At 57.6% G+C, this 12,829-nt stretch overlaps 6 protein-coding genes across 6 annotated transcripts; 3 read left to right on the top strand and 3 right to left on the bottom strand.

The window, feature by feature from the left end:
• Positions 1–1,316: 1,316 nt before the first annotated feature.
• On the top strand, positions 1,317–2,647 carry VTJ04DRAFT_3762 (uncharacterized protein; the record flags this gene model as incomplete). Its single annotated transcript, XM_069361698.1, has 5 exons — positions 1,317–1,357; positions 1,433–1,445; positions 1,532–1,665; positions 2,024–2,208; positions 2,502–2,647. 5 exons carry the CDS (start codon positions 1,317–1,319, stop codon positions 2,645–2,647), a joined length of 519 nt encoding a protein of 172 aa, XP_069222283.1.
• Positions 2,648–3,033: 386 nt separating this feature from the next.
• VTJ04DRAFT_3763 (uncharacterized protein) lies at positions 3,034–6,244 on the bottom strand (the record flags this gene model as incomplete). The annotated part of the gene is made up of 3 exons (XM_069361699.1): positions 3,034–3,118; positions 3,195–5,940; positions 6,019–6,244. The coding sequence occupies 3 exons, from the start codon at positions 6,242–6,244 to the stop codon at positions 3,034–3,036; spliced, it is 3,057 nt and encodes a 1,018-aa protein (XP_069222284.1).
• Positions 6,245–7,154: 910 nt separating this feature from the next.
• On the bottom strand, positions 7,155–9,537 carry VTJ04DRAFT_3764 (uncharacterized protein; the record flags this gene model as incomplete). The annotated part of the gene is made up of 2 exons (XM_069361700.1): positions 7,155–7,496; positions 7,570–9,537. The coding sequence occupies 2 exons, from the start codon at positions 9,535–9,537 to the stop codon at positions 7,155–7,157; spliced, it is 2,310 nt and encodes a 769-aa protein (XP_069222285.1).
• A 1,193-nt stretch (positions 9,538–10,730) lies between these two features.
• On the top strand, positions 10,731–12,195 carry VTJ04DRAFT_3765 (uncharacterized protein; the record flags this gene model as incomplete). The annotated part of the gene is made up of 4 exons (XM_069361701.1): positions 10,731–10,755; positions 10,850–11,038; positions 11,103–11,915; positions 11,975–12,195. 4 exons carry the CDS (start codon positions 10,731–10,733, stop codon positions 12,193–12,195), a joined length of 1,248 nt encoding a protein of 415 aa, XP_069222286.1.
• A 116-nt stretch (positions 12,196–12,311) lies between these two features.
• On the top strand, positions 12,312–12,551 carry VTJ04DRAFT_3766 (uncharacterized protein; the record flags this gene model as incomplete). The annotated part of the gene is made up of 1 exon (XM_069361702.1): positions 12,312–12,551. The coding sequence occupies one exon, from the start codon at positions 12,312–12,314 to the stop codon at positions 12,549–12,551; it is 240 nt and encodes a 79-aa protein (XP_069222287.1).
• Position 12,552: 1 nt separating this feature from the next.
• VTJ04DRAFT_3767 (uncharacterized protein) lies at positions 12,553–12,823 on the bottom strand (the record flags this gene model as incomplete). The annotated part of the gene is made up of 2 exons (XM_069361703.1): positions 12,553–12,688; positions 12,741–12,823. 2 exons carry the CDS (start codon positions 12,821–12,823, stop codon positions 12,553–12,555), a joined length of 219 nt encoding a protein of 72 aa, XP_069222288.1.
• Between the last annotated feature and the right edge of the window lie 6 nt (positions 12,824–12,829).

Raw genomic sequence — 12,829 nt, forward strand, 5'->3', positions numbered from 1 at the left:
CCTAAAGGTGATGAAACAGGAAACATTGTGTGTACTCGTAAGCCAGCTTGAACATATTCCCTCTCTATCCAACATCTAGGTACTCGTAAATAAGCCCTGCTAGTCTCCGGATAAGGGGTGTCGGATCAAGACCCCACGAGGTCCCATCTTACGAGAAGTGAACCCGGAGCTGACATGGCCGGATGTCGTTAGCAATCGTGGAGAGAGGTTCAGAACTCCGACGTCATTCATGGAGGTGGAGGTGGGTTCTTGGCGGATCGGGGGACCGGTCCCGCCGGGGATCCACTCCTGCGCCAAGCTCCGGGAGAGCTCCGTCTTGGCATCCGGCGCCGGCCACGGATGGGCCAAGTGCCTACCGAGTACCAGGGGGGCCGCTGTCTTGATTTGTCTACTTTTAGCACTGTTCCCCCTTTTTCTTCCAGAAAGTGAGAGATTTTAAGAATGAGACACTCCAACCTGGTGCCTGGCTGTCCAACAATGGTCGAGGGACCCAACGGCTGATGGCTTGGCACGGGCAGCCTGGCCGTTGCTTGCGCGTCTCTCTGTCCAGTTTGGGAAATTGATGGCCCATCTCAGCCTCAACCGTCTCAACCGTCAGCTTGTCTTGTTACAAACCCCGAGTTGGTCTGTTCTTTGCTCGTGGGTGTGGTCTACCTTCTTCCGGCAGATAGATACTAACATCTTCTGCCGACAAATCTACTAACTCCTAGTGCTGCTCATGGCAGGTTTGATCTGAAGTTCATTGAGGTGGCCGCTCTGGCATTCTCACAGGCGACGGCTTGACCACCTCTCCAGCACGCTCGTCAGGGACTGTAATCTGGAACCCAAGAATGTAATACCACTCATCTCAAAGACAATATTATTGGTTTCCAAACCTCCTTTGTACTCGATACTAATATACTCCGTACCCAGAGCCCTTCTCATTCCCCAATACTCCCCATTCAACTTGCTAAGTGCGAATTCCGAGCTGAGCCCCCCTTAACAATGTATTATCTCCCCTATACTGTTGATTGGCACGGGACGCACCCCCTGGCCTCCGCGGCTTTGCCCAGCCTCGGGGTGTACGTAAGCCTCTCGGTCCTGCCATTTAGTAGACCCCGACCCTTTGGCGCTAGAATGCCATACATAATCTAGTCTCGAGGGCAGATACAGCGTACATCTTTAATTTCCTTTGGGTTACTTATTGTTAAATGGTTGAATTAGTTACCTACCTAGGTGTTGCTTTGTTCAAGAAACTCAGTTCTGGTAAATATCCTACCACAGACACAAGCCTTGTTTCCCTTGCTGTCTCCTCCACAAACCAACCCAAACACACCATGATCCCTACAGACTCAGACTTTGTCAATCTCGACCGGTGGTATGTTCATCCCTACCCAGACACCTATCCTCCTCGAAACCCAACCTCCCCGCTAACAAGCTCACCAACACCAAGCCCGGTCTATGCCGTTCGTCTCCCCAAACCACCCCACCACTAGGTTTCTTTCCTCTTTTTCTCTCTCTCTCCTAACAAGCAAGGAAACAAACATATCAGTCCTTCTTCGGCGCCCTCGGCTGCGCCTTTTCCATCATCTTCACCGTCATCGGCTCCAGCTATGGCACCGCCAAATCGTCCGGCGCAATCTTTTCCTGCGGCGTCATTCGGCCGGATCGGTTGATGCAGAATACGTACGTACCTGGCCTTTCCTTACCTACCTACCTGACTACCTCCCTTGCCTAGGACACCTATCCGTTCATCTATTCCCTCCCACACATCTCCAACGCCCGAAAGACACATCCCATACCTAGGTACCAAAGGCCCAGCCAGCCGACATCATCCTTTTCATACATACCTCATTCATACATACCCCCTTCCTGCCTCCCTCCCCGACACGGACAATGATGTCTTGACAGACCAAACACAAACACATGCACATTCCCCCAAAACTGTCATGCCAACACGCATGTATATACCTAACTTTTTATGTACACTCGTACAACTAAGGTAACTACCTAGGTCACCAACAAACTAACTCCGTATGCACAGCCTCTGCGCAATCATGGCGCAAATCATCTCCATCTACGGCCTCGTCAGCGCCGTCATCATCTCCAACAACCTGGTCGAAAAACTGCCGCTATACACGGCATTCCTGCAGCTCGGCGCCGGCCTGGCCGTCGGCCTGTGCGGGCTGGCCGCCGGGTTTTCGATTGGCATTATCGGCGATGCTGGCGGTGCGTTTTCTTCTTTCTTTCCCTCCTCCCGCTTTTCTCTCTTCGTCCTGTTCCTGGTTTTCCTTTCCTTGTTTCTTCCCCCCCTTTTTTTTCTCCTCTCTTCTTGCTGTTCCTCTCTTTTCCTGGTTTTCCTTCCCTGAACTTTGTTGTCCATGTTCACCTCAGGTATCCAACATGAACGACGAATGTCATGTACCATCCTACCTCCTCCTCTCCCTAGCAGCGTGTGATAGAAGAAGAGAATTGCCGACCAAGATGACGCTAATCACAATGGAAAACAACCAACAAAACAGTCCGCGCCAGCACCCAACAACCCCGCCTCTACGTCGGCATGGTTCTCATCCTCATCTTCGCCGAAGTGTTGGGCCTGTACGGCGTGATCGTTTCCATCATGATGCTGACCAGGTCGACGCTGGGGGTGACGCAGTGTCCTTACTGAGTGAGCGAGTGAGAGATGCTGGGTCCGTTCAGTGAGAACAGCGGAGGCCGTAAGGAGGAGCCCCAAAGAGAGAGAAGTGGGAATCGAAGAGAATAAAGTTGAGGAAGGAGGGGGGGAGGGGGAGTGTTCCTGTAAGTATTGGTAGCTTTTGGACTTTCGGTGGTTAGGGATTAAGGGGGGAGAAGCCGATCAGTCCTCTCAACTTCTACTGGCATGTTTAGTATTACAAACATCTCTTGTTGGAACATAGGCGTATTATATTCGTCGGGTATCAGCTCGCTTCTTCTCCGCCGTCAGACCATCACCAGTCCCATTCACCGTAGTTCTAACCATCTAACCAGATATCTGTCCGTCAAGACCTCCATGTAGACTCCAGACTTGTAAACTCACAGAGCCCACTCCTCCAGATCCTCCCCCGGCTTGATAAACGGCTCGTTTATCCTCCGAATGGCATAGTCGCTGCACAGAATACTGCACGCACACAAACCGGTTAGCACTCTCATCACACCCAACCATACAAAACCCGTCAGAGAAGAAGAAAACTCACCAAGCCGAAGCAACCAACCCATCCAATTCCGCCACCAACCCCTCCCTCTTCTCCCCGCTTACCACCCCCTGCCCAATCACCCCCTGAAGCTCTCGAATCCTCCTCGCCTTCGCCGCGCCGCACTGCTCCAGCACCCTCCTCCCCAAACAATCCGAATGGAACGCGTGCTGGCAGGGGAACACAAAAAACTGCCTGCTCAGCAGCGGCAGGCCGCAGTCGGCGCACTTTTCCCCCGGTTCGACGATGGCGTACCGCCGGTCCAGCGCCGCCACGTCCACGCGAATGTTGGCCGCCGTGCGGCTCGCCTCGTCCATCTCGCGCCGCAGCGCGTCGATGCTGCGGCTGTAGTCCTCGAGCGCGGCGCAAATGTCGTCCTTGAAGTCGTCGATGACGACAAAGTCCGGGAAGAAGGGGATGAGGTCCTCGATCTTGAGCAGGTCGCAGCGCTTGAGGAAGTCGATGGCCGTCTTGATGCCGCTGCTGCTGCTGTTGTTTCCGGTAGTGCCGTTTGGAGCAGCCGCAGAGCCGGCGGCGCTCTTCTCCCCGTTCACGGCGGCAACACTGCCGTTGACTCCCGCTGATTGCTGGGAAATCACCTTCTTCGCCACCGCCAACCACAACTTCTTCCTCAACGCCGGGTTCGACATGGGCCTGTCCGCAATAATCGACGCCAGCTCCACCTCGCCATGCGCCAGCGCCAAATCCACCGCCTGCACGTACTGTCCCATGCCCGTATAAATCCTCGCGCACGACAGCACGCGTCGATGCTGTATGCACAACCGAAGCGCAAAGTCCTGATCGTACCTGGGCTCGTCGCCCTGCGCCTCCAGGTACGCCAGCAGCGCCGACTCGTCCCTGCCCGGCTGCGACGCGTACATGCTGACCAGCGTGTTGTGCACCGCCGCGTCTGCCGACCCGAGCTGGTTGACCACGAACTGCAGGTACCTCACGGCCTGGTTCTGCGCCAGCGGGCCTTTGTAGGTCCGGTCGTACTCGAGCATGGCGGGGATCAGGCTGCGCGGGTCGAGGCGGCCGCCCTGGCGCATCAGCACGTCGACGAGCTCGGTCGGCGCGTGCGTCATGAGCACGCTGCTGTAGCGGTAGAACACGTCCGGGTCGGTCTGGCGCTGGAGGACCTTGAGCGCTTCGGACCAGCGCTCGCGCTGCACCCAGTACGACAGGACATAGTTGTAGTCGCCAACGCCGTTGGCGAAGAAGAGCAGCTCCTCCTCGCGCCCGTGGCTGCTGATGACGTCGTAGACGGTCTTGCGGTCGAGGTCCGATTTGTAGCGGGTGACAAAGTCCTGGAACTCGGCGCGCACCGCGTCGAGCTGCTCGCGGGTTTTCTCCGGGTCGGGGGCGTCCGATAATTCCGCCCCCGTGGCAATCGTATCATCGAGCGAGTTGAGCTTGGCCATGAACACCTCGACCAGCCAGGCGGCGATCATGATGCGCTGCATGACCGACGACTTCTTGTACGTCCCCAGCTTGGTGAGCAGGTACTTGCGCAGGGCGTCGGGCTGGTCGTTGTCGATGAACGTCAAGGCCACCTCCTCAAACGGCTTGCTGCTCTTTCCGTAGACAGCGGCGGCCTCTTCATGCTGGCCCCTGGCGACGAGATGGTCGCCAGTCGCAATAGCCACGGCGTCGCGCTGGGCTGGGGTGCGGGCGTACTGCAGCGCTGCATCGAACTGCTGCATCTGCAGCATGATCTTCCAGATATCGCGGTCCTCTTCGTGCGGAACAATCTCGAAGATCTCGGTCGGCGTGAACAGCCAGAACGTGCGCTTCTGCAGGTCCACACACAACCCGACAGCCTTTTGCCCCGGGTTCAAGATGGCCTGGTCATAGACAATGGCTCCCGTGAGGCGGTTGGCAATCACCACTCTCGGCCCAACCAGGCTCACAACATGCCACTGCGTGAGCGCGATCTGATCAATATACTCGGTCGGGACGTGAGTCCTTCCGGCCGCTCCCTCGCCACCAGCAAGCTGCGTCCGGGGCAGCATCTTTGCCTCAGCAAACACCTTGGCCCCTAACTCGGACAGAGGCCCGTCCACGAGCAGCTTGCCATGAAACACGCCATGCGACGACAGCCAGGCAAAAGTGCGTTCAGGAACGGCCTCGTCTCTTCCAAACCGCGGCGCCTCCTCCGGGTCCGGCGAGACCACCAGCATGGACGCGGCGGCGGCCGACGCCCGGCTCAGGGCATGCACCACGGGCTGTTCCCCTTCAAACAGCCGCGTGTAGATGGACGCGCTCCCGTCGTGGCCGCGGCCAACCTTGCCGGCGAAGTGAAGTAGCCTGGTCTGCGTCGCGACGATGACTCGTCGGGTGTCATACTGCGTTTGCTGCTGTTGCTGCTGCTGCTTCCCGCCCGGTGGTGGCAAGCAGTCCACCCACAATCCCGTAACAGGCCCGTCCGGTAATTTATGCAGCAATTTGACGTACTTATCCTCCTTCTTGTAGAACTCATTGGCCGTCTCGATGAAGGCCTCGTAAATGTTCCCGTCAGCGGCGCCGATCAAGATCTCGCGGGTAGACGACGTTGGGAGGGCAGGGCTCCAAGCGACCGACTCGATGGTGACGCCGCGAAGGCGGGCCAGGGGACGAGGCGTCCGCGACTGCGAATGGAGGTAGTAGTTCTCCCCGAGGGAGGTGCAGATCAGGAGGTGCGAGGCGGTCGGGTCGAGAAACATGCGGCGGATGACGCCAACCTCGGTAGGCTTCTTGGGCAACTCGATATCTCAAGAACCCCAACCATTAGTCCCAAATCCTAACATGCCCCAAAATCATAAATCGTCAACTATGAAATCATCCTCACCATCAATATCCTCCGGCCTATTCAAATCGATCCTCAAAATCAAGTTACTCGACAGCGCGATGACGAGCACGTTGTTGGCGGCCTGGCCCGCGACAAAGTCGGCAGGCACCGAAAAGGCCAGCTGGACGGAGAGCACGTCAAAGATAGGCAGGGCGGCCGAGTCATTGAGGCCAGCCACCACGGCTTCGGCGGCCGCGAAGCCGCTCGACGACGCATCGAGGGCCATGGTTTAGGGAGGAAAGTTGGGGTCGGCGTCGGCGTCGAGGCGGAGGCGGCGGCGTCAGGTTGTGTTCATGGCGGTGCGGGGAGGTGTTGGGGGACTCGCATCAGCGGGGACGTTGTCTCTAGATTCAAAATGGAGGGTGCCGCAGCGGATGGGTCGGGTTCGAAAACGGCGTGTGTGGGATCGGATCTCTGGACGTTGGACGCGGTGACCAGATGTTGGATGTAAGAGTGAGGTCAGAGCTTAGGAATCAATGGATTGGTCCGGGACTTGGTGAGTCGCCCAAACCGAGTGATGGTTGGAGCAGCTGATTCCCCGATGCAGCAGGGCAGCTCCCGCCCAGCGCCTACAGCCCCCAGCGCAACACAACAGCCTGGCTTGGCCAGTGGGAGGGCCCATTCCCCCGCCAAACAACCACCAAGCTCCCCACCACTCACCTCCAACTCCGCCGTCGACTTCCTTGGCCCCTGACCATCAACAAATAAGAATAATGATGATGAGAATGTGAGGTTGAAATCCGGAACTCAAGATAAGCCTTTTCCCTACTCGTATATTCAGAAACGTCCTCTTATACCAAAAAAAAAAAAAAAAAAAAAATTAAACTATGTACCATGAACAAAATCCCGCTGCAAAGCAAAAGCAATCCCGTCCAAGTCCAAGCATCGACGCCATCATCCATGGATGTCATCCCTCCTCTTATTCATTCACCTTGTCCTGTGTAAAGAAACAATACAGCCAAACCACCCTCACCTCCCCAAATTCCCAGTCCATACCATCCATTCGAGTGTCCGCCCAACTTGCTTCCCATTGTTTTATACATCCAACAAACCTCCAAAATACGTAGGCAGATAAACAAGTCCCTTAGGTACCATCATTTCCCTCCTCTCAACATAACCCTCCCTCCTCAAGACTACTACTGAGCAGAGGACCCATTACTCCCACCACCGCCCTTGCCCAACCTCGCCGCCACCCTCTCGCGATGCGCCCGATTCTTCAAATGCACCTCAAAGTTCTGCACCGTCGTGTCCGGCCCGGCCGTGTACGACTTACCCGGGCAATCGCGACACCGAATGCGCGGCAGCCACGCGAACTCGATATTCGCCGGGATCGGCTGCCCTTGCGGCAGCGGCAGCGTGACAACCGTGTTTGTCTCGGTATTGATGGCGCAGTAGCGCATGATGGCCTCGAAGGCGTCCGTCGGGTACGACTTGTGCAGGTTGGCAAGCGCCGTGGTGAGCCATTCCGGCGGCGGGGGCTGTGGTGGTGGGGATCATGGTTAGCGGACGGTTGTCAAGGGATGGCTGGCATTGATAAAAAATATCACTTACCGGTGGTTGTGTAGGCGCTGTACCCGAGGGACCGGGAGGAGGCGCTGGGACACGGCCGAGCTGGCTTTGCAGCGTCGGCGCAGGGGTGGGTTTGTTGGACGTTGCCGGCTGGCTGGACCCGGCGGCGGCCGGGGTGGATGACGGGGTAGTGGATGGAGGAGGGCCCATGGAACCTGGCGGAGCGGCGCTGGGTGTGCGCTGATGTGCCGGCGTGGAGGTGGCAGATGCGGCGGCGGCAGCATGTGGTGTTTGACCCCTTGCCTTGAGGTCGCGCATCAGCTTCTTCAAGCGCGCAGGTGACACCTTGAGCGTGACAATGTGCTGTGTGGGCTCTTCGGTCTGCTCGCGAGTAGCTTCGCGGACGAGGCGGCGCGAAGTGCGAGTCTCGTGATGGTGGATGGTAGCCTCTGGAGTCTCGGAACGACCAAGGTTGGCCATGCGCTGAGCGGCGGCAGTAGCAGCGCCACGCATTCCCCTGGTCCTGGCAGTACCCTGCTGCTGATGTTGTCCCATGGCGGGCGAGTCGGGAGCCGAGTCATCACTAATCTCGGAATCCGACAAGTCGCCATCGCGGGCCGTGCGCCTGCCTCCCCTCCCTGTGCCGCCGGTGGTGCCGGCAGGCCGCTTGAACAGACGAGTGTCGTCGATGTGCTGGACGGCGCCGGGCAACACCGAAGACACGATGGCGGTACGGATGGTTCTCTGACGCTCTTTGAGATCCGGGAGCGAAGGACCGCCGCGGCGGTTGACAGCACGCTTCTGACGCCTCTGCTCCCTTGAAAACATGGTCTCGGTGCGCTCGAGCTCGGCCTCGGTGTTTTCATACAGATACGGGGCGTAGTCCTTTGCCTGCTGCTGGGGACGGAAAACGGACGGTAAGGGGCTTGGGAGGAAGGCGGCAACGAGGTCGGCGTCCTCGATCGGCCGGCCGTCGAAGGGATGCCCAACGCTGTACAGACTCCGGGTGAATAGCTGGGCCTGCTCGCGGATGCAGTGGGCAATGGCGGTGGTAAACTCTCCCGAAAGCGACAGGTCGCGGGCCATGCTGGCGGCGAACTCTTCGGGCGAATTGAGGGGGTTATTGATGTCCCACTCAAACTGATCCACCAGGGTGTGGTTTCCGATGGTAATGTTAAGCTTAATGAGGATGCGCATCTCGTCATTCTTGTAGGCCGAGTAGGGGAGTTCGGGGTCGAGGGCATCTTCCTCGCAATAGGCGAAGGGGTAGAAGTCGTTGAGTTGCTCGTGCATCTGCTGGACGACCTGGTCATAGACGGGCTTCTCGGTGACCGGGTTGAGGCCCATGTCCTCCAGCAACTGGGCGGCGAAGAGTTCAACCGAGACGAGGCGCTCGTGTAGGTTGAAAGTGAAGGTGTCGCGCAGCTTGATCTTGTCCCAGTCGACGTCGATGCGGATGGGCACCAGCTCCTCGTGCTGTTCGGCCTGCTTCTTCATGTCCTTCTTGGAAAACTTGGGCAGCGGGGTTGTCCTCCGACCGGGCCGCGGCCTCTGGGAGGGATAGATGATCTTGGTCATGCCGCCATTCTCGGTGTAGCCGTTGCCGAAGCCACGGTACCCGTCACCGTAGAGGCGGGCCGGGTAGGCGGCATAGAAATCGCGGTACTGGCGGTAGTCGCTGGCGCGATCGAGGGTCTCTTTGCTGTACTTCTCGAAACGGAGCTGGGACTCCTTCAGGGCGGCCGAGTGAATCCAATCGTGGGTCTGGAAGCGCTCGACGAGAACTCGGTTGAAGGCTTCTTTGTCGCGGCCGGGAGGTTTGGCCGTTGTCGTGGCGGTGGCATCGTTCGCGGGGTCGGAAGAAAGGTCTGTTTCTGGTTCGCCAGATGATGCAGGAGCGGGAGCGGGTGCTGAGGTTGATGCGGTAGCCGTTGTCGCTGGACCGGTGGTGGAAATGGTGTCGCTGTCGCCGCCCGGGGCCGGAGGGGCGACTGCCTGGGGGGCGGCCATGATGGAAGGTGAAGGCTGAACCAAAATTATGCCGAAAGGAGGAGGAAAGAAGGAGAGAAGATAGGAGATGGCGCTGCGACGAGGCAGCAGATAGGCCAAGGCCTTTTCGAGGTGGTGGTCGTGGTCAACAACTTCAGGGACTTGACTCGATTTCCGTTGGATGAGGTGCGATGCGATGCGCCGTGGCCAATGCCTTGTTCCAGAAAAAGGAGGACTAAATTGAGAATGTGTAAGAATCGGCTATGTTGATTGCGGTATAATTCTATGTGGTGCTGTGACCTGATGATGGGCTAGGTAATGGAAACTTGAGGCCGAAGACAAGCGGCGTTGTTGGAGTTGAGCCCGTCGCGTCCAAACTGCAACTTGCAACATGCAACATGTCGGCACCGCGCGAGATTCGCACCTTCGCGAAGAGGACAGGAGAACGGAACGCGAAACAAAAACAGCCAATAAGAGATCTGAATCTCGAGAATTTCTCGTATAGTACCGTAACTTTACGCGCTTGGCATCAGGAGTCTCCGTCACCAAGACCTGAGGGACGAGTTCCTGGTTCAAAATCTTGGCATCCATGGATGGACATGATGGACCAGCAACACATTGGAAATCACACAAGCACCTTGTGCAACTCTTGACCTCGAATCCTCTCCAGGGCATGCTCGAGAACGGTCTGAAGCTTTATCTCTGCCAGGCTCTGAAGATAGAGTATGGCAAGCTACCAAAAGAGACAATGCCTGTGACATGTTCGGGTACCTTGTCCTTTGGATCCAATATGGAGTAAGGAAGGAGTACGTACCTCCACGCAGGACGGATCTCTCGGATCTCCAGAACTGAGGTGCAACGGGCGGAAGCTGGAGCTAGGGACCGGGAGGCCCAAGGTCCAGTTCGTTCCGGGCTGACGTATCATCCAATAATGTCGGCTGCCAGAGGGCACAAACAGGTCAAACCCCTCCCCCGCCTTTGCAAATTCCAAGCTGCAAAAGCTCAAAATCCACCCTCACATCACATCACGCGCTGCCCGTTCCCCGCAGCCTTCTTTTACCTACCTACTCCGTTTCCTCCTTGCTCTCCCAAGTTGTTGTGGTTGTCGTGACCTCGCGCTGCCACAGCAACATTGAGTCTGTTCCTCTCTTTATAATTTTCTCAACTTGAATTCTGAGCTTCTGGGCTGCCGCTCCAACACTCCAGAGTTCAAGATGGCGTCCCAAACGCAGGAAGTTGGTCAGTGATTGCACCTCGAGGTCTTCCTGGACCAAGCTCTCAATGAGTTACCGCGCATATTCTAGCTCCATGCATCATGCTTACTCTTGCGCAGACTACACCCTCAACAACCCCGAGACCCTCACCAAGTACAAGACGGCCGGGCAGATCTCGGAGAAGGTCTTGGCTGAGGTGTCGAAGCTCATTGTGGCCGGCAGCAAGATTGTCGACATCTGCGAGCAGGGCGACAAGCTGATCGAGCAGGAGATCGACAAGGTCTACCGCGGCAAGAAGGTTGTCAAGGGTATGTTGTTGCCCCTGGCTGTCTTGAATTACGACACGCGGTAGCTTCTGACAGCTCCTGCTAGGCTTCTCCCACCCCGTCACCGTCTCGCCTTCCGCCTTCGTCACTCCCTATACCCCCCTCCGGTCCGACGAGAAGGAAGCTTCCGTCGAGATCCAGCCCGGCGAGCCCATCAAGATCCAGCTGGGCGCCCAGATCGACGGTTTCGGCACCATTGTGTGCGACACGGTCATCCCCAAGAATGCCGACGGCTCCGAGGGCGTCATTGAGGGCAGGACTGCCGACCTGCTCCTTGCCGCCCACTACTCCAACGAGCTGCTGCTGCGGCTGATGCTTCCTCCCGGCCTGCTGGCCCAGGGCACCGACGAGGAGAAGGCCAAGGCGGCCGCGGCCAAGCCGCCGACGCAGGCCCAGATCACCAACCTCCTGGAAAAGGTTGCCCAGGCCTACGACTGCCACATTGTCGAGAGCACCACGTCGTGGCTGTTCGACCACAACGAGATCGAGGGCAAGAAGAAGATCGTGCTGGCTCCCGGCGACAACACCAAGGGCGAGGGCGTGCCCGAGGTGGGCGAGGTCTGGGGCGTCGAGGTGGGAGTGTCGCTGGGCTCGGGCAAGATCAAGCAGTTTGAGCAGCGCGCCACGCTGCACCGGCGCACGGCCAACACGTACGCGCTCAAGCGGCCCACGTCGCGCAAGATCTACTCGGAGGCCCAGAAGAAGTTCGGCCTGTTCCCCTTCAGCTTGCGCCAGCTCGAGGACGAGCGCGATGCCAAGACGGGCGTCATCGAGTGCGTCCGCGGTGGTGTCTTCCGCCAGTACGAGGTCACCGGCGACAAGGACAATGCGCCTGTCGCCAGGCTGTTGACCACCATTGGTACGTCGTGGATATCTACAGGAGTTTACACTAACCGTGGTTGCTAACTTTGAGCTTAGCCATCACCAAGAACGGCATCACCCGGCTGGGTGGCCCTCCGGCGCTCGACCTGGAGAAGGTCAAGTCGGACAAGAAGATCGAGGACGAGGAGATCCTCAAGATCCTGGCCCAGCCGCTGTCGCGGAATACGGGCAAGAGCAAGAGCAAGAAGAAGAAGAAGAAGCCGGCCAAGAAGGCCGAGGGGGCGGCGGATGCGGAGGAGGAGAGTGACGAGGAGTAAACGAAACGCTGCCCAGACTAAAGGGCGGTGGCCGACGGGGATGGATACCTGGGATGGTGATCGGAGTCGGCCTTGGTGTGGATGGATTGAAGGAAACCCGCCCAGCCAGCTAACCGATGTTTTTTGTTTCGCAACGACGACTTTGCCGTGGCTCGAGCTCACTTCGTCGGGATAATGTACGAATCGGTTCTTTGTCGTCGTCGATATTTCGAGTCGGGATTTTCGGGCTTTCGTGGTCGCGGAGAGTGGTTTCCTCCTCCTTTGTCACTTGGCGAGGAGGATCGAAGTTGTCGGGTGGACCAGTGTGTCGGAGCGGATACCTTCCAACCTTCCAGCCTAGCTACCGGCCTACCTGACCTAAGGACGAGCAACCATTTGCATGCGCATCTTATCTTGTCTTTGGGGGAACCGTCGGCCAGCACGGTGGATGTCCAGGTGGACTCGGGATGGGAGTGAGAGTTCGCCCGGCTTGCCCGCCAGCACACTCGATTTTCTGCGTCAATGTGTCAAGAGAGAGAAGGAGATAGCTACGGTACTTAACCTACCTGGCATACAATGGCTTAGCTGGACGGGGTCGTGTTAAAAATAAATTCTTCTCTTGTTTGTGGACGGAATATAACAGCAGCATATGGTC

Source organism: Mycothermus thermophilus, assembly GCF_041956435.1.
Source record: "Mycothermus thermophilus strain CBS 625.91 unplaced genomic scaffold VTJ04scaffold_2, whole genome shotgun sequence".
In the NCBI taxonomy this organism is placed as follows: domain Eukaryota; kingdom Fungi; phylum Ascomycota; class Sordariomycetes; order Sordariales; family Chaetomiaceae; genus Mycothermus; species Mycothermus thermophilus.